General features: G+C 40.8%; 1 protein-coding gene across 1 annotated transcript in view; it reads left to right on the top strand.

The window, feature by feature from the left end:
* Positions 1–18,532, top strand: part of syt9b (synaptotagmin IXb) — a gene marked incomplete at its 3' end in the record, with an annotated part of 47,753 nt that extends 29,221 nt beyond the window's left edge. Inside the window, exons 5-8 of the mRNA XM_083973835.1 lie at positions 12,574–12,694; positions 12,878–13,049; positions 13,152–13,281; positions 18,455–18,532. Coding sequence (XP_083829961.1) covers positions 12,574–12,694; positions 12,878–13,049; positions 13,152–13,281; positions 18,455–18,532 — 501 coding nt within the window. The remainder of the gene's footprint in view (positions 1–12,573; positions 12,695–12,877; positions 13,050–13,151; positions 13,282–18,454) is intronic.
* Between the last annotated feature and the right edge of the window lie 3,238 nt (positions 18,533–21,770).

The following is a 21,770-nucleotide window of genomic DNA, read 5'->3' as shown; positions in this document are numbered from 1 at the left end:
CCTGTCTTGTTGAGTGAGGATTACACGCTGGTGTAGCTCCATTTGGGATAGAAATGTATCTTTTCCGGCTTATGAGCAGTGACAACAAGGCCAAGCGGGGAGACAGCACATTTATCAAGTCAGAGGATGGTACACGGTGGTTGTGACTGCGGCGACAATTACTTCGCGGAGAAGGAATTCACAGGATTTCATAGTTTATGCATGATAAGTGCAGGATTTCACCCTAAGTAACATTTTCAGAAACTATAACCGATCACTTTCAGACTGTGCTCAAGCAGCCACACGCAAACACAGCTAATGAGGTGTCTAATAAACAAGACTATGGGTCAAAACCCGGTGTATGACTGAAGCATGTTGTAGGCTATTAGCATTCTGCCTGGAGTCAGCTGGTTTCAGTCCTTCATCTGTTTGTTACTTTCTGTGTCCATGATGGATGCTGTCGTCAGCCACGGCTCTGGCTATATGTTTCTTTTGAAGCTTTGCAGTGTCATAGCATGTGATCTGTTTAAGGCAGGGATGAAATACAATGGAAAAAGGTGAAGAGAACCTGGAGCACCTGGTTTTCGCAATGCACAGGTTAATGGAGAGGTGGTCTCTGCAGGCTGAACAGTAAAAAACAATTGTGCCAATTGATTTAAAAGTACACAAGCCAGTAAGGAAACGTTATGAACTATGATCAGTCAGTCAGTCGGTCAGTCGGTCTGTATCCAGGGACATGGATGATATAGGGTTGGTCCAAAATATAAACCTCTAATCACAGCTAAACAAGAGGTAATATTCAAAGTATAGCGAAAAACTCACAAGACAAACATACAACCAAGGTTTTTACACATGTATGGATTTGGGGTCTGCCAAACAATAGACACTGCCTCTTAAAAACACTAATGCTGTACATTCTCACTGAAAGAGTCTAAAAAAAACCCTAAAAGCCGAGATAAAAAAGAATCATCAATGAGGTGATTATAGAAGAAGAAATAGGGATTTTAAAATATTTAAGAATGTACAGTATAAAACATCTCTATAAAAACTTAATAACTGGAGAAATCCTCATTCATGCCTCCTGATTTAAAGAACAGCTCTTTCCATTAGCTGGGTGGTTAAACGGCTTTTTGTGTTCAGGCAGTTAATGTAAGATCCACACACTTTCTATTGGAGGCTATATTGGCTACAAACTCAATCAGTGTCCATCTTGCAGAACAGGCTATAGACAGTCATGTTGTATGTAATCAGTGCTTTTTTTTTTTCTTTTTTTTTTTTACAGCTTATGCCAGCTCCCAGACTTTATAAATACAACCCCTCCCCATGCTGTTTGGTGTCCCACCTGCTTCTCCGTGCACACTGGTGAATTTAAGCTGATGAAATCTGGTCTGACGTCTCCATGACTGTGTCTGACTATCTGGACACCAGTGTCTCCCACTCTGTTGCATACAAGGCAATATTTTAATGCTCAGTAGTCGTGACTTCACATTTAATATGCTCTGCAGAAATCCCAGCAAATGTTTGGAAATCACACCCAGAATGAACCAGTATTTTCTTCTTACCTGTACTTTCTTCGGAGCTCCTGCTGAGTTTCTCCTCATCAACATCAGGATTCTTTATTCCCTCTGAGGAGCTAAAGTACTTCCTCCTTTGGTTGCCGCACATTTGTTTGTTTGTACTTCTAAACAGTACAGTAGATTATTCAGCCTTGGAAAAGACTCGTTCCCTTGTGTCTAATCCTTTCATTCCAAAATGCACAATGAACAAAATGAGACCTTGTCAAAGAACAGATGCTCAACTTAGGTAGACGAGTGAGTCGATGCCAAGGACACGAGGTTTGGTGAAATTTTGCAGATTTCATTTGCATAAAGAAATGAGGCCAGTGGTCTTGTGATGTGTTTGTGGCACTGTTTGGGCGGAGGAGTGATAGCAGTTATACGTGTCCTTGTGAATACGATTCTGGCCCCAGCACATGTTTGTATTAACTGTGGGCTTCTGGCTGTTAATTTCTTTATACCGACTTTATTTCAATCACAGTGACTCTTTCAATGTCCTTCCTGAGCTTCTTTTATACCTCGTTTTATAAAATATGTCCACAAAGATTTACAGGTTTTGTACGAGCTTTCATAGTTTTCAGACGGTATCGTTTTCTGAATACCTGACTTTTACTTTGGTTAAAAACTGAACACCTAAGAAGTTTAGAGGAAACTACCAAATGTTAGCAAGCTAAGACGCTAGACAATCAATAAGGTACAACAAACACAGCAAATTACAGATTAATATGTCGTGATTTAGTAGGAAGAGAGACCAGTCTTAAGCACAAAGTCAGAATAACAGAAGAATGAACTATTCTTCCAATTCTGTTGACTTGCCAAAGTTTCCTCGCTTTTATAACTACCTGCTGATTTTAACATCTACTACAAATGATCTATAGTTTTTTTTTCTTTTTTTCTTTTTTATCAGCTTTACCTTTACAATATAAAACTGAAGTTGGATTGGCTGCACTTTAACATTATATTATACAGTATTTACGACCCTTCATTACTTCATCTGCTCCTAAACCCAGAAACTGTGAAGGACTAGACAAGATTCAGCATCTTACAAAGAGTAAGATGCCCCAACCCCCCGGTGTCAGGAGGTTTGAAATGTACACAGACAAACACAGCTGCTCCTCATCCCATAATTAGGCTATGTTCAAAACCAGACAGATCTTTAGCTGAGTCAGCACAAAACCAGGTAAAACCACCGTAGTCTAAAACCCAGCGGTATGACTCGGCCACCTATTGACACACACACACATTCAGTATATACACAAACACACTCTAATGGTGCTGCTTCACAAACAGTTTTAACACCTATCACACTCTAACAGCATCTCAGCTAAATAAGGTCAGTGTAAATGGGTTAGAACCTCCTCTGTGGCATCAAACTTGTGATCTATAGCTGCTCCGTGTCGTGCGTCAGACTCTGACGGGTCCACTCTCTATATATAATCCTTTATTAATCATCGATTTATTCAGCAGAGAGACTGGAACTGACAATGCAAACGAATCCCCCAGCCCAGGATGTCGTCTGTTGATCTTCAGCAACTCTGAAAAACTTTTATCTGACAGAGCAAAGAAAACACACAGCTATCACAGATTCACCTTTTGGTACAACAAAAAGCTGCGTGTACCGAATAACGTACAGACAGATAGTATAACATGATTTATCTAATAAACAGCCTTTGATTATGTGGATCAAAGTGATGTGTGAGTGATGTGTTTTCCTCTGCTCAGTTTAATTGTTCTTTACCACAGCAAGAATTTGTAATGGAGCCAATTTATAAAGTGCAGCAGGTAACATTTGTCCAATTCATTGTGGTACGTGCACACACACACACAAACATATTCACAACTGGTCTCCAATAAATTACATTCATTTACAACTAATTTGCAGAAGCCAGTATGTTCTGAAGCAGACATAATCATGGATAAGTATTGCTAATTAATGTATTTTGCAAGGTGTAAATATGTTGCTACTGAACCTATTGGACGCCACATGCAGTGGATGGTGAAGCAAATGCTAAATGAAAAACATGGTTTGTTTTTCTGATACAGTGTTTACTTTTTACTTTTTTACTCTTTTGCATTTCGTCATTTCAAACCCAAACGTCTGTGGCACTCACCATATGTAGCTGTGCAAGCGTTAACATTAGCTGTGTGTGTCTCTTTCACCAGATTTATGTGTGTGTTTATGTCCTCGCATTTACATCAGTGAGGGAGGTCTAGAGAAGTGTATACATGATGCCGCCTCTCTCTCACCGGCCGCAGCAGAACTAGGCTACCTCCCTTGGGATTACAGGTCCGGTCCTGTCCTCCAGTGTGTGTGTGCGTGTGTGTGTGTGTGCATTAATTATGGCTACTGGGAGAGGACGAGCCTCTAGCCATCCCTGACCATATGCACTGGACTTTAAATTAATGTACACATAGCCCTGAGCTACATGCTTATATCAGAATAAACGAGGTTGAACCTATAAGGTGTAGATTATGAAGTCAGTCATGTATAGTCTCCTAATAAAGTGTAATTAAGCAAGTTGATTAGTGTTTACAGTTATAAAATTGGCACATCGCTATTGTGAGTTTTAATTAACTCCAACCTCGAGTTTCTATAGCGTCTCACTGTTCCACACACCATTAATTACTGAAAGCTGAATTAAAGTCCTCCCCTAGAATCCATATGCAACTCTGCTGTTCCCTTAGCATGAAGCGCAATACATAGAATAATCCTTCTGTTTGCTGGTTCTCTGCATCCCCATTGCTTTTTATCATCTCTGTTGCTCTTGCATTGTCCTACAGTCGTAGGAAAACAATTATGAAGTGCTGTGTTGTGTCTGAACTCAGTCAAGAAAGTTTTTGCCTTAATTAAAAAGCTCCGGAGTAATTCTGATAGTTAACTACAGTACATGACTTGTGACTTGTTACGAGTGAGAACGGAGGCTCTCTGCCTTCACCTGGCGTCTTTTGCATGAATTTACCTCTAAAACAACTCTGTCTCATAACGTTCCGTTGTTATCTCATAGCGTGGTGAATGTGCAGGTTTTGGAGTTGTTGGATTGTGTATTTGATGAGTTTAATGAGGGAAACCAAGAAATCCCATTAGCTTCTGTAGCGTAGCTCTGAGCAGCTCGCGGCTCTGCTCCGCCGTTCTAAAGATAGCTTGCACCAACAATTAAAGGTAACGAACCTACTGCTATGACTATAGGGATTATGGCAATGGGCCAATTTGCCAAAATGTTGAGCTATCCCTTTAAATTTTGAGTGAGGAAGCAGAAAAGTGCCAAGAGGTCTGGGGTCCACACTCACGAGTTTCACCTTGACATAAGCGCAGCTCCATGTGGTGAAGCTAAACATACAGTAATGGTGCAAGAACTTGACGTTCTTTGAATGTTTCCTACATCTTCAGCCTGTGGACTTTGCAAGGAGAGAGAGTGAGAGGCAACGCTGGCTCTTGTTCACACATGTCTCCCCGGTGTGTACCACCCCCCCACCTCCAACCACATCTCTGTGATGCTGATCCCAGTGTACCAACCGCTCATCCAGCACTGAGTCGGTCAGCAGCAGCCATCTCAGCACGACTGGCACGCATCCATGGAGGTTACAACTTAACGGCTGCTTCACCAACTTGGAGGATTTAACTGCAGCAGTGGTATCGATGTCCAGCAGCACCAAGTTCTGGACAATCAAAGAAGCAAAGCACGAACACGCTAAAACAAATCCACATCCACAGCAGTGCCACGGTGCATGTGACAGAGTATCCAAACTCGGCCTGAACTATTCAAACACTGTTCAATACTGCAATGACGATATGACTTGCAATGAATAAGCAAATATTCAGGTGCGCATATTAACCATACAGTTCCTGTGTCTTTCTGAAAACGCTGTAGTACACACACCAGGCCTGTGGTGGCGCTGTAACACTGCCACACAAATACACCACAAACAGAAGAAGAAGAAGAAGAGCGGAAAGCTTGCACGCTGCAAACAAACTCCAAACATTGTAAGTCGACTGAACACAAGAAGTCAAGCCAGAACAAATATGACGATCGATGCCACGTGGACGCGTTTCAGGCGCCGGATCTGAGGGAACTGACGGGAGTCGGCCATTGTTGTTGTTGTTACGATATGTCATGCTAGCGGTGTTACAAGAATGAGGTGCACCTGTAAATAAAACATACTAATCATCGCATTTGAGGCGACCTTTACGATGTGTTTAACGTGCATGTCAACATCGCGATGACGATGAAAATAAGCTTAGTTGCGCAGCCCCAATCCAAACTATGACACTTCACATCCTGTTGAGCTGAACAACTTCTACTCTTAGTATGAGACAAACAAGTGCTGCATCTAAGCCGTCAGACACCATTTTAGTTTAGCAGCTATAGAAGTTTAGACGTAGTGTAATATCTACATCAACGATCCCGTACTTAGTGAAGACACACCGATGGATTTCCTCTTCGGCTTTTGCACCGATTAAGTAGCACAGGAAGTTTCTGTATTGGACAAATGTCAACAGATTCAATTTGCTTTTGGACATCCATCACATTATTACATGTAGCGTTCCTGCTCTCGGCCTCCTTAAGCTGAGGATCTTTTGAAGACAAAGACAATAAAGACTTTAAAAGACACTGTACCCTGCAGCCCCTGTAAGAGCAGTCAATACTATTGACTCCAGTCTGGTTGGCCTGTAATTAGGACCTTGATAAATGGGGTCAGCATGTGCATACCCAGTGTGTGTGTGTGTGTGTGTGTGTGTGTGTGTGTGTGTGTGTGTGTGTGTGTGTGTGTGTGTGTGTGTGTGTGTGTGTGTGTGTGTGTGTGTGTGTGTGTGTGTGTGTGTGTGTGTGTGTGTGGCTAATTCAGTCAAGGAGGTTCCCGTTTCCCAACACTGAAAAATGCAGCCATATAACAAGCACTTGTCCTCCCATTTACCCTTATTGACCAAGTGAGAAATATGATTCTGCAGATGCTCATGGTCAATTGAGTCAGTGGAGATGCTGGATATACGGGTAAACATGCAGATTCTGGATGGATATGTACTATTAGCATGTTGCTTGTGCCCTCATTTCCTCTGGCATTACTCCACACACAGCAGTGTCCAAATATCTGTGACCACTTTTAGACTTTTGGACCCGACTGTACATTTTTTTCTATCGTAAAAAACTGCAGCCCAAAACCATATCTATTCAAAAATACATGGGCAGCTTTTTCCTGTAGCATCTGTTACAGTGTTTATATTGCTTAAGGCAACAGGTTATTGACAGTGAGCATTAGAAAGTCAGAACATGTTTTATAGTGGTGCAGATGTTTAAATCACAGATGGATGTTATGACTGAAGCATGAAAGTTTTAATATTTCATTAGTGTCTGACCTCTGGTGACCCTGGTAGGTTATTGACGTCATCTTAAAATTTTAAATGGATTTTATTGTTGTGAAGAAATTGGGTAAAAAATTGGAATATCTGGAGTGGAGCACACCCAATCATCTCTGGTGTTCAAGTATCCATACAGTAGCTGTGTTGTGTCTGTTAGGAGTCAAATATGAATTGCCTCCACATCTGGATTTATAAAGTTAGTCAAAGTTTCACGGAACATCTTCTATATACAGCCGCATGTACAACACAATTACTGTTGGCTTTGATAAATGCCTAATCAATGGAAGAAATAGACACATCTCTCCATGTTCCACTTCAGTTGTGTTGTGTCTGATAAACAAGGTTTAATCATATTGATTATGCAAACCCGAAATAGATTTTTTTTTTCTTCAATAAAGCTCTATTCAAACATCTTGATCAGAATAAAACACATCTGAGAAAGGTTGTCGATCAGCATCAGCTCTTTTCTACCGTTTATACGCTACAAGAAGCTCCAAAACATTTGCTCCTGTAAATCCATCAAAGAGATTCCTGAGCAGAATCTGAGGGTTTAATGAGCTTCATTATGACATTAGTTAATTATAGATGTTTTCCAATAATAACTCTACTCGCATTTTCAAATTAATGTTGATGATTTATTGAAATGCTGGAAGGAAGGAGGAGGGTGTGTGTTTCTTGAAGCCATCTTTTGTTTTGCTATACATCAGCCTCTTCCTCTTCTTTGGGACAAATGAGTGAGTGAAACAATAGATTCAGGCCTAAACTGAAGTTTTATCATTTGCATTTGTCTTCAAACATGTTTTTTCAAGGCTGCAGTCTATTCAGTCTCATCTGTGCTTCATCAAATCAGCTTCGCCGCTGCAGTTCTTGTGCTGTCTCACTATACTCTCATTCTTTACTGGGAGTTATGAAGGGTCCTTCATCCTAACCTGATTCTGCCAGGATGTATTCATCTATACAGAGGTTCAGCCCGACCAGTGATTTATTTACTTCCACCATGTTCACCCAGGCAGATACATTGTACTGTTTGATTGGTGCTGGTGTAACAGGATCGCTAATGTTTAAGTGAGCTGAATAAACTCTCGTGCCGGCTCTTTTGTCCTCATTGAACCAAAGTCAACTCAAACTTCGTTATTGAAATAGGAAAACTAAACATTCAATGCAGGTTTTAGATTTATATGTAATGGCATTCCTCACTTCACGTTGTGTATATATTCTTACTACTATTTCAGTTTCTGTAACTGGAATCGTCCTCAACACTTCATGATAACTAATTGCAAAGAGTTTCTGCAAGAGCAAAGTGAATTTAATGAAAAACAGTAAAAGTTATTTGTGTTTTTGATTTTACAGTATCACATGCATTCAGGTGGGTGTTGAACTACAGTAATTTATGTTTAGATAAAGCATTAATGCTGGTAGGTAAACATCTGTCTGGGCTGTGACCCACTTGGCTGCAGACTCTCCTGTGTTTTTGCAGAACCTGTGCATTAGGACAGAATCAGTGGGTTTTGATGTGGCTCTGTTTGATTGATTAATTGATTGATTGATTGTGGCACAGTTAATATATTTCATGCATTAACCTCATTGGTTCAGCTCTACAGCCACATAAACCTTATAGGAGCAGCTGACTTTGCATGAGACTGGAGGCCATCAATTAGTAATCTGCACACAAATGACTCAATTCAAACCCATAAATCTATTTTTTTTAGGAGGGAAATGTCTCATTAATTTGCTTCCTGCTCTTTTTCATAGAGTATATTTGGTATAAATTACAGTCTCATCTAAGAGCCAATGTGCACTTACATGGAACAGTTAAGTACGTTAATGTTTGTACACTAACATAAACCTTTGAGTAGACTGGATAATGTCTGATGATGCAATGATATCATCAGCATTTTCTCAGCTCGGGCTCTAATGAACGAGGCTTTTAAGATACATTAGGATCCAGTGTTGTGGAGCACGGCTCAGATCAGGGACTAAAATATTTCAGTTTCCCTGTTCCAACATTGTGCAATATTTATCTGTTGGACTGCCCCCAAATTACAAATATAACTTATGATAATCGCATTAAATAAAAGAAAACATTGCTGCAAAGCTTGCCATGTTTATTAACATCAACACTGTATTTCTCAATGTGGCGTCTTCCCCTTTGCTTCACAGCTCCAAGGGAAAACAATGTTACTGTACACAGCTGAAGGAGTGTGTGTTCACATCATTTTCATTTTCTGCCAGAGAAATAAAAGTGTAATCGTTGAGATTTATTTGGGAAACGGCTCTGACAGCGTCTTCGGTGGTTTTAATAAACGTCTAATTTAATTCCACAGTGACATATGCTGAAGATAACACTTTACAGAAAGATGGAGAAAGTGCAAAGACTGAGAGAGAGAGGAAAGAGAGAGGTGGAGTCAGACTGAGCCTGTGATTTGGTTTAACAAGAGAGAGAGAAAGAAAGAGAGAGGATGAAGGCGGGCTGATCCTGAGGGAGAGAAGGTGCTAGTTGTATAATTGGAGAAGATGGACTGTCCACACACTCTCTCTGCTTTATTGGAGCGCTTTAGAGCACCCGTCTAATTTCATTGACTGAGAACAAGTGACCATAATCCTGACCGCAGGCTTGATTTGAGTGCTCATAAGAGTAGTGACTGGCACTCTGTAGTCTGCAAACTTAAGTGTGTGCTCCATGTGTGTATGTGAGAGAGAGAGGGTTATCACATTATCTGTGCAGAGCTGAAGGGCTCCACAGTCTTCTATGTGTGTGTGTGTGTGTGTGTGTGTCTGTGTGTGTGTGTGGGGGGGAGCGTGTGCATGCCAGAAAGAAATTCATATGAGTGTTGCACCTTTGAGAAATCATAAGCTGTACATCGTTAACGCCCGCGGTTCCGAGCGGCGGCCGCCATCATCATCATGATGCAGTGTCAGAGGTGGATTCTGCCTCAGCAACACGTGTGATGATGAATCAACTCGTCGCACAGTCGCTCGCAATGTCACGGATCCCAGGCAACATCTTTGTATATGTGTGTGTGTTAGGTTGTGTGTTTACATGCTTGCGGGTGCGCAGATGCTGTCTTCCATGATGAATCATCTCATTTTGTTCAATTTGATTTTCAGCGATTTTTGAGCAGAACACCCAGAGCAGCAGCATCCTAATGTGTGTGTGTGTGTGTGTGTGTTGCCTGTAAAACCTGACTCCAATTAATCTTAATCAGCATGAGACAGAGCACTTATTGATGTTTGAATGAAATAATGATTTTCCAGTATAACCACTACATCTGACCTTTAACTAGGCTTTCTAGCTAATAGGCTGCTCCTGACAAAGACAAAACACACAAATCATTGACATCCTGTGTATTAATAATCACCGATCGGGCAGAATGAACAAAGACGCGTCAGATGGTCGTTAACCTGAAACATCAAGCATAATTCATAATTCAGATCAGCAAGACAGCATTTGTTAGAAGAGCGTGAACTGCATTGAATGAATCGCATTTGCAGATGCTGAGACAGCTGGACCCACATCTGCCAGTTGCCAATTTTGTTTAAAGGGATCGTTCAACATTTTGGCAATTTCTCCTATCACCATAATCCCTATAGTCATAGCAGTAGTTTCATTACCTTTAATTATCGGTGCATGTTGTTTTGAGATCAGTGGGGCAGAGACGTGAGCTGCTCAGTGAACACAATGGAGGTGAACGGTACAGGTCCCGCTCTGGTGGACAAGTTCTGACCTGCACATTCACCACGCTAATCATGTATAATTGTCCAACATTACAACACATGAACCAAATACTCTGAACTACTTGATCTTTTGAAATCACTCCGCCCAGCAGCCGAGTCTGGAAAGTATTTCCGGCTGCATAATTTGCCTCTAAAACAACTCTGTCTCTAATGTTACATGATTATCTCATAGCGTGGTGAATGTGCAGGTCACAACTTGTCCACCAGAGTGTTGTGGAGTTGTTGGATTGTGTATTTTATGAGTTTGATGAGGGACAGGGGACCTGTACCGTTCACCTCCATTGTGTTCACTGAGCAGCTCACGTCTCTGCCCCGCTGATCTCAAAACAACATGCACCGATTATTAAAGGTAATGAAACTACTGCTAATAACTATAGGGGTTATGGTAATAGGCAAATTTGCCAAAATGTTGAACTATCTTTTCGTAACAGGGAACTCTGTGTGATTCCGGTGCGTGAGAGAAACCATAGTGTCTTATGAACACACTGACTGACTCTCACACCCTCACATGTTATTTTCAGATGTGTTAATTGGGAGCGGAGCTCAGCATGTGAATGAATGTAGATGAGTTGTGAAACCAGTGGTGAATTCTCTTGAGGGAAAACAGGCCGCGTGGTTCAACACGACGGCAGATTCCACAGGTTCAGGGAAACAAACACACACTCACGACCAGATTGAATATAATTTGACGCTCGGGTTATGTCAACCCTGTAACATGAAACACGCTGATTAATAGTGAGTCATGTCATCGCTGCACATTGCAGATGTGATACAGAGATTTCCATGATTTATATTTAGCAGAGGTGTCACAGGCCTGATCCACATCTGAGGTGCCATCTGTTAAATCCAACCAAAAAAAAACAAAAAAACTCAATAAAACCTTAATCTACTTAATATCTAAATCCTAATCCTTAACCAAAGTTGTTTTTCTAAAGCTTATTACTACAAGTCCAGAGTCTAACAGCTCTTTCTAGCTGGAAGGCTAAGTGGTTTTTGTTTGATTAAAACACAACGTCTTTATTTCTGTCTGGATTTGGCGTCAACAGAGATTTTATAAAGAAAGGAAAAACCAGGGATATTTGTTGAAGCTAAATGGTACTTAAACGTCTCTTATAAAAGTTTTGTCCACCAGTTGAGTGATGTTTTTGCAAGTCAGTCCCTGATTTGTCTGTATGGTTCTGCTCCTGTGCACATGTAAACATATTCTTTCATGTGTGCACCAGTGTCAGACTATTTAACTAATCTACACTGATTGGTGGCGCTGCACAAAGAATTATAACAACAATCACGACAAAATGACAAGGAGATAGAAAATGGTTTGGTAGCCGACGCTGAAGTAAACCAATCACCAATTTACCACAGTCCTGCAGCTGTTGTTGTTTTGACTTGAAATCTTTTTGTTTATTCTTTTGCAACAGAGCTTTTTAATCTTCTTTTAAAAAACTGCAAGTAAACCGTCTCTGGTGGGAAAATCTGAGACCGAGTACAGATGGGTGTCAAATTAAAGGGAAACGATAAACACAGCAAATGTTTTTTTAGGTTCTTCTATTTATTTCTTACCCCTTTCATACTCTATTTTTGCAATGTGAAGGAAGGCAATGCAAGTAGGAATTTTAACATCTGTGTAAATTATAATAAACATCTTGAATCTTGAATGCTGTTACAGACATACACAGCATGAGACGTGTGTTACGGCTTTCACAGTCTCCAGATCCCAACCAATGGAAGACAGAGCCATCATCTAAACACCAAATAAGGGAATATCCTCTGGCTGAATGATTTAATGTGTCACCTATCGGTGTAGACAGTGCAGATTCTAGTACCGTAAATGTGTTTTATACATTACTTATTTACTATTTCAAATGGTGTAATCCAACAAATCGCTCTCTAAATTAGTTTGTTTTTAATAAGAGGGAATAATAAACATTATTTTATCTCGTCCTGCAGGACAACGTGGACCTGGGAGAGCTGATGTTCTCACTGTGTTATCTCCCCACGGCCGGCAGGCTGACCATCACCATGATCAAAGCCAGAAATCTCAAAGCCATGGACATCACGGGAGCCTCAGGTGAGCGCTGAATGATAATGTGGCGTTTCTGCTTTGAGGTGAGGCGGTGAGGCGTGAACATACTGTAACGTGTTGATGTGGTTTATTACTGTACAGTAAGTCAGGCTCTGTTGTGTTGAATGACTGTGTGTGTGAATACATGTTGACATCTTTATTGGAAAACACTGTGTCGCCCATCTTTAGATCCGTACGTGAAAGTTTCCCTGATGTGCGAAGGCCGCAGGCTGAAGAAGAGGAAGACGTCGACCAAGCGTAACACTCTGAACCCGGTGTACAACGAAGCCATCGTGTTCGACGTTCCTCCTGAGAACATCGACCAGATCAGTCTGCTCATCGCCGTCATGGACTATGATCGGTCAGTTAGTTAGTAAGTTAGGCACATAAGTCGATTTAATCTGCTGAATATGAACTGACGCAACGTGTCGGTGCCTCGGTGTGTTTGTGTTGTTGACTACAGGGTCGGTCATAACGAAGTGATCGGAGTCTGCAGGGTGGGCAACGAGGCCGAGAGTCTGGGACGAGACCACTGGAGCGAAATGCTGACGTATCCACGGAAACCCATCGCACACTGGCACCCGCTCATAGAGGTAAAGACCACTGTCAGTAAACATATACAGATGGTTTAAACAGGATAGTCTCCAGCCATGCTAGCATCTTTGAGCTACGTAACATGTCTGTTGAGTAGATAATATATCTAGGGATGCATGATAACTCTTTTTTTCCACCGATAACCAGTAACTTCCTGTTTCTCATAACCGATGCCAATACCGATAACTGATAAAAATGTTTAATAGGTCACACCTGAGGTTAAGAAAGGTTAAGATATAGTGATTTAAGATGTGTTCAACATTACAGCTCTTCCTCTAACTTAATCAAATACTATAACAGACATCACTACTGTGATCTCAACAAAAACAGGAAGTTATGACTCTTCAAATATCAACTTTTATTATTGTTTCAAATCAACTTAGGACTGAAAATGAGCAAAATCAAGGCTATGTTGGCTAACTGGCTCTAGTAATCGACAAAAAATGTCTGTACTTATCTGTATATTTTAGCCGGTAATTATGCCGATAATTAGCAGCCAATATCGAGCTGATAATAATCTGTACTGATAGTTATCGTGCATCCCTAAATATCATCAGGAGAGGGTATTGAGCGTTCACTCCTGATGCCAGCCTTTGATAAAGTCGAGGTAAAAGGCCTATAACGCATCTTTAATGGCTTTAATTTCAAATGTGAAAGAGCAGCAACACAGATCGTGACCTTTGAACCACCACCTCCATCAGACTGATTATCAGCCCAATAAATCTGAATATTCAATACTTGTGTACAAATATTTACAGTTACAACAACGCAGAAAGTCCGTTACAGTCGCCACTTTGTTGACACATGTCCGTACGACTCAGTGCACAAAGGCTTCACACAGAACAGAGCTACGTAAATATAGATGAACTGAATCTAAAAGGTTTTATATTCCATGTCGTCTTTCCCATTTGGAGGTACAGTAAGATAAATATATAAATACATCAATTACATAACAAAGAATTACTGCATAACCGTCGTGTGTACTTGACTTGTTTTGCTGTGATTGCCACAACAGAGGCACCTAGCTCACACAAACACACACACACAGACAGAGGCGGCTAAATTCACTGAGCCGTTTCTATTTCTGAATTCCCGGCCCACACTCATTAAAAAAACAGAGCATGTTAAAACAGATGCTGGACTGATTCATGTTAATTCATATGGAGTTGTCAAAGCTAAATCTATCGGTGTTTTCAGCTGAAGGGGTCAGAACAATATACGCTTTTTTTTTTTTAAAAAGGGCTGTGCTTTCCGGATGAATGTAACGCCGAGCATCAGCGATGACGTGTGTGTGTGTCATTGTTTTCTCTCTATATTGAAAATTTGAATATTTTCTTCACATAAAGACGTTAAGAATAACTAGAACATAAAGGACGGCAGCAGCTGGTTCGTCACACCAACCGCTGACACGTCTTCTAACGACATCATTAGTTTTTATTCTGGTGATGCTCATTATGGGATGAGGTCTAGGACCCCAGGGTTACAATTTCATCTCTAACGAACATGTCAATGACATTTCCGTCTGAAATTAGCCCCAATTAAAGCATAATGAGCAACTGGGTGGATCAGATTCTGCTTCACTGTCCAGATGAGTGGTTTAAAGTTACAGTACGTGTGATTTACCAAAGAAATTTCATCTCCCACTTTGTTAAATCCCCCAAAGAGAGAGAGAGAGAGAAGAGCTAACCCAGTTTCCCTGCCAATTCATTATGATCAACATTTATATAATATGAATATCATTTAATATTTAAGAGCTATTTAGGAACTTTTTTGACAAAAGGACCGACCTCAATTTGTGACACAGTGATTGAGTGTACACAAAACTCACCATGGTTGTACATCTAAACAGTCGACACTTTTTCATGTTGAGTGAAGTTGAATGCATCATATTTCAACAATACAAACTGTTTTGGGGGAGAGATTAAGTTGCCTCTCCACAGAAAGTCTCCTCATCCTGTTGTCGGCTAAGATTGAGCTGGTGTAGCTGTTTTGTAAATGATCTCACTCCATTTCCAGTGTGCGTGTGTGTGAGGAGCAACAGGAGATCCTTATGGAAATTGTTGTGTTTTTGAAATGAGGGATCAGGCTGTTACTGTTTTTTTTTTACACCATAACTCAACATGTTGTTGCATTTAAGTGGGTAAAAACAAAAAAAGCTCACATCCAAAATGCAGTAGGTGCTGAGTTTGAGAAAGTTAAACAAGGCAAAAAAGGAGAACTCGCAACACTGTCTTCTCCTGAAATAAAAAATATATTTATTCAAGGGCTGCATATTATAAAAAAGAGACAACGTTTTGAGCAACTGGCTCTTTGTCAGGTCAATGATGTTGTTGCATTAAAATACTAGGTAAAAAATGAACCACTCACAAACAACACGTTTCGCGTGTAGCATCGTCAGGTTCACCTACACGAATACCGGAGGAGAACCTGACGATGCTACATACGAGAAGTGTTGTTCAACACAAATAAATCATAGTAGAGTCCCGTCAGTGTTATTTTTCACCTATTTTAATGCAACAACATGTTGAGTTATGGTGTTAAAACAAAAAAAAGATGAGCTCTAACAGTAACAGCCTGATCCCTCATTTCAAAACCACCACATCTCCATAAAGATCTCCCATTGCTCTTTCTTGCACACACCTACTTCATATTCTCCTGCTGCCGACCAGCACCTGACCACCCGCGGCTCTGCATTGCAAAGAGATTTGTTTTTCTTCATGTTGTTGCATTGAGTTGCACTTCTTGTACACCACTGGACTCTTCCCACTGCTCCCAGTTAAACCACTGAGCTAAATGAAGCACCAGTCGTCTTGTCACGCCGTGTTCACTGGAGCGCCTGCGAAGCAACACTGGTGGAGGAGGTCAGCCGCCTCTGATATTGGTGGAGCTGGAAGAGCTCTGCTGCTGTCTCAAGAGCCATTTGTACGGCACTAAGACACACACACACACACACACACACACTGAGGCTACTCTGTCAGACCGCTCCTGTAGCAGTGTCATATCTGAGGCCATTAGCAGCAGCAGCAGCAGCAGCAGTGGACTACAGCAGCGCGGCCTGAGATCCAGGCTAATGGCTTATCTGTGTTTCTTTAGAAAGAGCTGCACAGACGCCCTGAGGAGCTCTGGCCTAGTGGACACACACACACACACACACACACACACAATAACGCAAAGTGTATGCATCTACAGTGATATCTATGCACACATTACGTATTCACACAAATAAATATATATCAAATTGAATGAGTAAATGCACAAACACATGCAACATTATGTCCCTGACACACACACACACCGACTCTCCCTGACACACACACACAGGTTTCTTATCCACTTTAGGCTGTAATGGCTTTTGTGAAGTGTTGGAGTAAACCTCGCTGACCCTCTGACCACAGACTGAGAGCATTAATAATTCACCAGCTTGATCTCTGCAGCCAGGGCTATGAACACACACACACACACACACAGACACACACACTTTCACATAAAAGGCCGATAACGAAATTGCTCTTGAATCCTCCAGAGTCATTTCAAACCAGTTCTGATGCTATTGAGTGGAAAGCAAAAAGGGAAGAGCTCAGTTGGCTCCACTTTGTCACATGAATGAATGAATGAATGAATGAATGAATGAATGGATGAATGAATGAATGAATGAATGAATGAATGAGTGAACGACATACACACACACACACACTTACAGCTCAGGGGCTGCTTTCACAAAGCAAGGTTAGCAGTGTGTGAACTGAAGACATCTCTGAGTTTGTGTCTCTCACGGGGGCTTGCATGGTTCAGATTAAAATATATCGTCATGGTAACCTGCATGGTCAAACCCGCTCCAGAGTGGGTTCAACTCAGATCACAGCAAAAGTTTATGAATTAACTTTCAGAGAAGATGTAGTGCATACAGTCTTAATGGATGGAGAATACTGTAGCAGGTAACCATGGATACTATCATTTTGATGACAGCGTTTCCCACACTGAGAGGCGTATCATCGTTAATAGACCTTTTTTAAATACAGCTATTCTGACTTATCACCCATGAAACACTATATAATCTTATTTAATCTCCTCTGCTGGAGAATAAACTGCTCTTCACAGACAGTTAGGAAACAGGAGTCAATGGGACAAATATGAAATTTGGGGCAAAATGTGAAGTTATCGTCCTTTACCTAATTGAATGTGCTCACAAACCATCACTTAGCGAGCTCATTACTGAGGAGAGCGTTTCCTCCCACTGTAATAAAACGTCTTACTTGATGAAACGGGGCGTATTCCTGAAAACTAAATGTGAGATGGTGGGAAAGGATGGAGAACGGATGGAGGCTCAGGGAGCCGTTATGACTGACTGGTGCCGGCATCAGTGGAAAGCTGCATTCACCAATTTTTTTTTTTTTTGCCACAAGGAGGCGGCCAAACTAGTTGTAAACACAACAGTGATGAACTGTAGCTGCAGGTGTCAACAGCTTAGCATCGCTGAGCAAGCATGTAACACGTTATGATCTGTTATTGTTTTTCGTCTTTATCCCCATTTTTTTCCCCTTTTTAATTGTGTTTTTGTTTTGTTGGGTTGTTTTTTCTGTTTGCTGGAGTGCACGCACTTTACAGTTTAGATATCTGTATACAAGTCTCAACATAACCAACATTTGCCACATTTTATGTGGCATTACTTACGTAATGTGTGTTATAAAAAAATCCCAATAAAGCATTATTATTATTATCATTAAAAAAATCCCTATAAACAGCTGAAAATGTGGTGAAAGATCCAAACAATTAGCTGAAGAACACTAAAACATTGACTGTAACTATAATTTGACCTAATTTAGCCCATTGTCAATATGAAAATAGATATTGGTAAACTCTTAGTGGTTCTTAGTGGGCTGATTTGAACATTTTGTCTCATGTCATTGTTGTGTATTTCTCTTGTTTTTCGCCGCAAATCACCCCTCGGGACATTAAAGATATCTTGAAACTTGAAACTAAGCTTTCATTCTGATCTCAAGTACACTCCTGTGACTGTATCTAACACAGTTGTGCGACACTAAAGCACAACAACCGACAAACAGACAGATAAACACCGGTTCTTGATACAATAGGTGTCTTAGGTGTCAATAGGTTTCTTTTGTCTCGCTGTCTGAATCTAACTGCTTCATCTCTCTCTTTGTCGTTGTCCAGTGGGTCGGACAGGGAGCGACAGGAAGTGGAAGCCAAGGAGGATCCACCAACTCACTGAAGGCCCCGCCATCGCCATAACCACCCACATGGACACCGACACTCTCTCTCTCACACACACACAGATACACCAACACACACACACAGATACATACAGAGCCTCAGGGTGGTAGAATGATGGATGACGGACCTACAGAAAGTCCTACTGAGACGCTACGACATGAAGTACAAGGTGTGACTAACGGGCGACGACGGTAGCAGCATCAGCTCGAAGCCATTTCTCAAACTGATGTGTCATTAGATTGAACCAGGCTCTCGTGTGCTGCAAAAGGCTAATTCTCACTTCTTACTCCTCATGTGTCTTCACAACCAAAAAAAACAAAACAAACACTTAACGACATTCCAGCCGAACTCCGACAGTACTTTCATTCATCGTTTTGAGTTCTCATTGACAGTATTAACAGGTTGATTGATCTTATCTAACAGGTCGAGCTTTTATAGCAAATTTTGCAGCTTATGGACCAATTTCATTCTTTTTTTTTAATCCTTTTTTTTTTTTTTAGGTGAATGTGTGAAGCTGTGACTTGTGATTCGTGTGCGTGATCAGCTACCATTGATGCAGTAAGAGTTAGACAGGCGACAAAGTTTCAGCTCTTTGTTGTTGTTTGGCCGTTGAAAATATCTCGCTGGTTATACAGTACGTGGCCTACAGTCGTAGAAACCATGGCGGGCATGAAAAAAAAAGGAGATTGTCTTAGTGTAAAACCTTAGTTGTGCTGCTATGGGTGACTTCCTTGCTGAACTCTTCCTGTAATGATGTAAAGTGAAGAGGATTTGCTCCAACAGTGTGTAAAGCAGCTGACAGATGGGGACATAACAGTGTTTTTGATTGATTTACTGCATGTTAACTTGTCATACTTTGTTCATGGGGTGTGGTCTAAATGAGGGAAACAGAAGTGGAATAGTTGTTATCAGTTCAGCTGGTGGTCGATCGGTGTAAACAGAGGCAGTCCACTGACCTCCTCCAGGCCAACACCAGGGCTAATCTCTACGTACGACCGTCAGTGGTTCTCAGTGATGAGCTGGGCCTTCTGGTTTGTTAACACTTGGATGCTATTTTTGTTGTTTACGGCATTATTTCTGTTTAGGTCGTCAAGTAGTACGACTATCACGCTGGTAGTGCTTCAGTTGATTGGAGGTAATTGGATTGAATAATGGTATTGTATTTGCCCCTGTGAAATATGAGTTAAAATACTTAAAATTGAATTTTGGAATTACAATACAAGGACAAAATATTATGTAACCAACACAGAAGTACCATGAATGGCCAAGAGTCACTATTGACTTCCATATTAAAATGCCCAATTTACAGCAGAAATTAACTGCTACATAGTGGTAGGCAACTGGTTTTAGTTTGGTCAATTTCTTCCTTCATGACAACTATATGCAGGGAATTTTTATATAACTCAAAGCTCTGCATAATTAAGGACGTGGCTGCTTTAAAGTGACAGGTTGGTGAGTGAATCCTTGTCACAAACTGGTATTCAATGACATCTTAGGTTTGCACACACTTTCTCCTCCTTTCTGTTCATTTCTAGATTAACCGGGAGTTGAACAGTCAACTCAAGGCGGGGTAGCCCACTCTTAGCTTCAATATGCCCTACAGAAACAAATGGTTGACATTGGGAAAGCTACCTCCATCTGTATCCGGTCGGTTATTTAGAAATAGTGACCAGAACTGCAAAAATAAGACAGAGTTTGTAATAAACCAGAAATATCCTGTTCAAAATGATGGCTGCAGCTTCATAGTCTTAGGAGAGACCCTTGAATCGCTAACATCCCTCTTATCAAACCAGTGGGAAATCCCTTGTGCCTTTTTGATGGGGGCTTTGTCGTCACAGGACGAAGGAGGGCTCCCATTTAAAAAAACAAGTGCAACAAACATCAGAGTTCATCACTGAGAATCACGTTGTCAAGTCACGATTAGTCTTTCTGTTTCCAGGAAGTGTGTGACTGGATTGTGTCTCTTCTGAACACACAGTTCTTCCTCATTTGGGGCCACACCCTGTGGTTGTTTTAATAAGGCAGTGTTTGTTTTTTGAAATTCAAGATTAATACCAGTATTGTTTATGTCTTTGTATTGGACACTGTCACAAATAACAATGGCGATTCTCCTCAGTGTTTGTAGGTACAATGCATGCATCATTTTTCTGTGAGTCATTTTTAAATCTCTCTTTTGTTGTGAGATACTAATCATATTGTAAACACAAGATGTATTATGAACCTACAGCAGACTGTGTTAATTGTCCATTCAGATGTTATTAATAAATATTTCTATATATATATATAGCATGGGTTGATTTATTGGGAGTGTGACATCTACAGAAAAAAATGGTTTATTTTTTCTATTTGATTGGCAGGAACAACAGTCATTATGACTGGTGCATTGTTCACAAGGGTTGACTCTAATCTCTTCATTATTCATGGTGGTAATTTGGGCGTAAAATCCAATAAACCAATCACAGAGCCATGTATCTCCAATTCAGATTCACCAGATAGAGAGAAATAAGCTACTCTACAGAACCTCATAATACACAACATGCAACAAGTCACAAAGAAGCTCCGACCTTCTGAGTCTGTATGATAACGATCCACCTACCTGATGCATTTTAAAATAACAGTGAAATCCTGCAGCAGTGTTTTGATTAGTTACGGGTGATGAAACAAAAATAATGACCTAAAAAAGACTTGGAGCTTAGGGGCAATACAGAGCAAGGTGATTACTGTCTTTTGGGTTCATATTGTAGCTTTGACATTACACATAATCCTTTTAACTGTCATAAAAAAAACTATTGATCAGTGCTTTTAGTCTAATCGTCTCTCCATCCTTAAAATATAAAGATTCCCTGCCATCTGATGGCGGTGACCTTACCCTCAGACTGGAGTAGGGATGGGCATTTCAAACAAAAGTACTATTCGATTATTAATCCACTATTCGCAGAGTTTCACACAGAACATTCTGGTGGAGTCTTTCCACTTTCTCCTTCTGCGACAGTGAAAAGGGAACATTTACATTTTTTCAGACAAGACGATTGTCTCATAAACTATTGGATTTTTTTTTTAACTGAACGACTATTAAAAAATCATCGCCCATCCCCAGACTGGAGCTCCCTCCTGTTACACATCTGGATCCATGTGCCTCATTTCCAGTTCCACCTGTAGCTGCAGCACAAACCTGACAAATACGCTCAGAACATTATCCACTACTGCCCAGCTGCTTCCCACCTGTTAACCACTTTCATTCAAGGTCAGTTTATTC

This window comes from Trachurus trachurus, assembly GCF_905171665.1.
Source record: "Trachurus trachurus genome assembly, chromosome: 6".
In the NCBI taxonomy this organism is placed as follows: domain Eukaryota; kingdom Metazoa; phylum Chordata; class Actinopteri; order Carangiformes; family Carangidae; genus Trachurus; species Trachurus trachurus.
The sequence above is the reverse complement of the archived record's forward strand: the minus strand, read 5'-3'. Positions and strand labels throughout refer to the sequence as shown.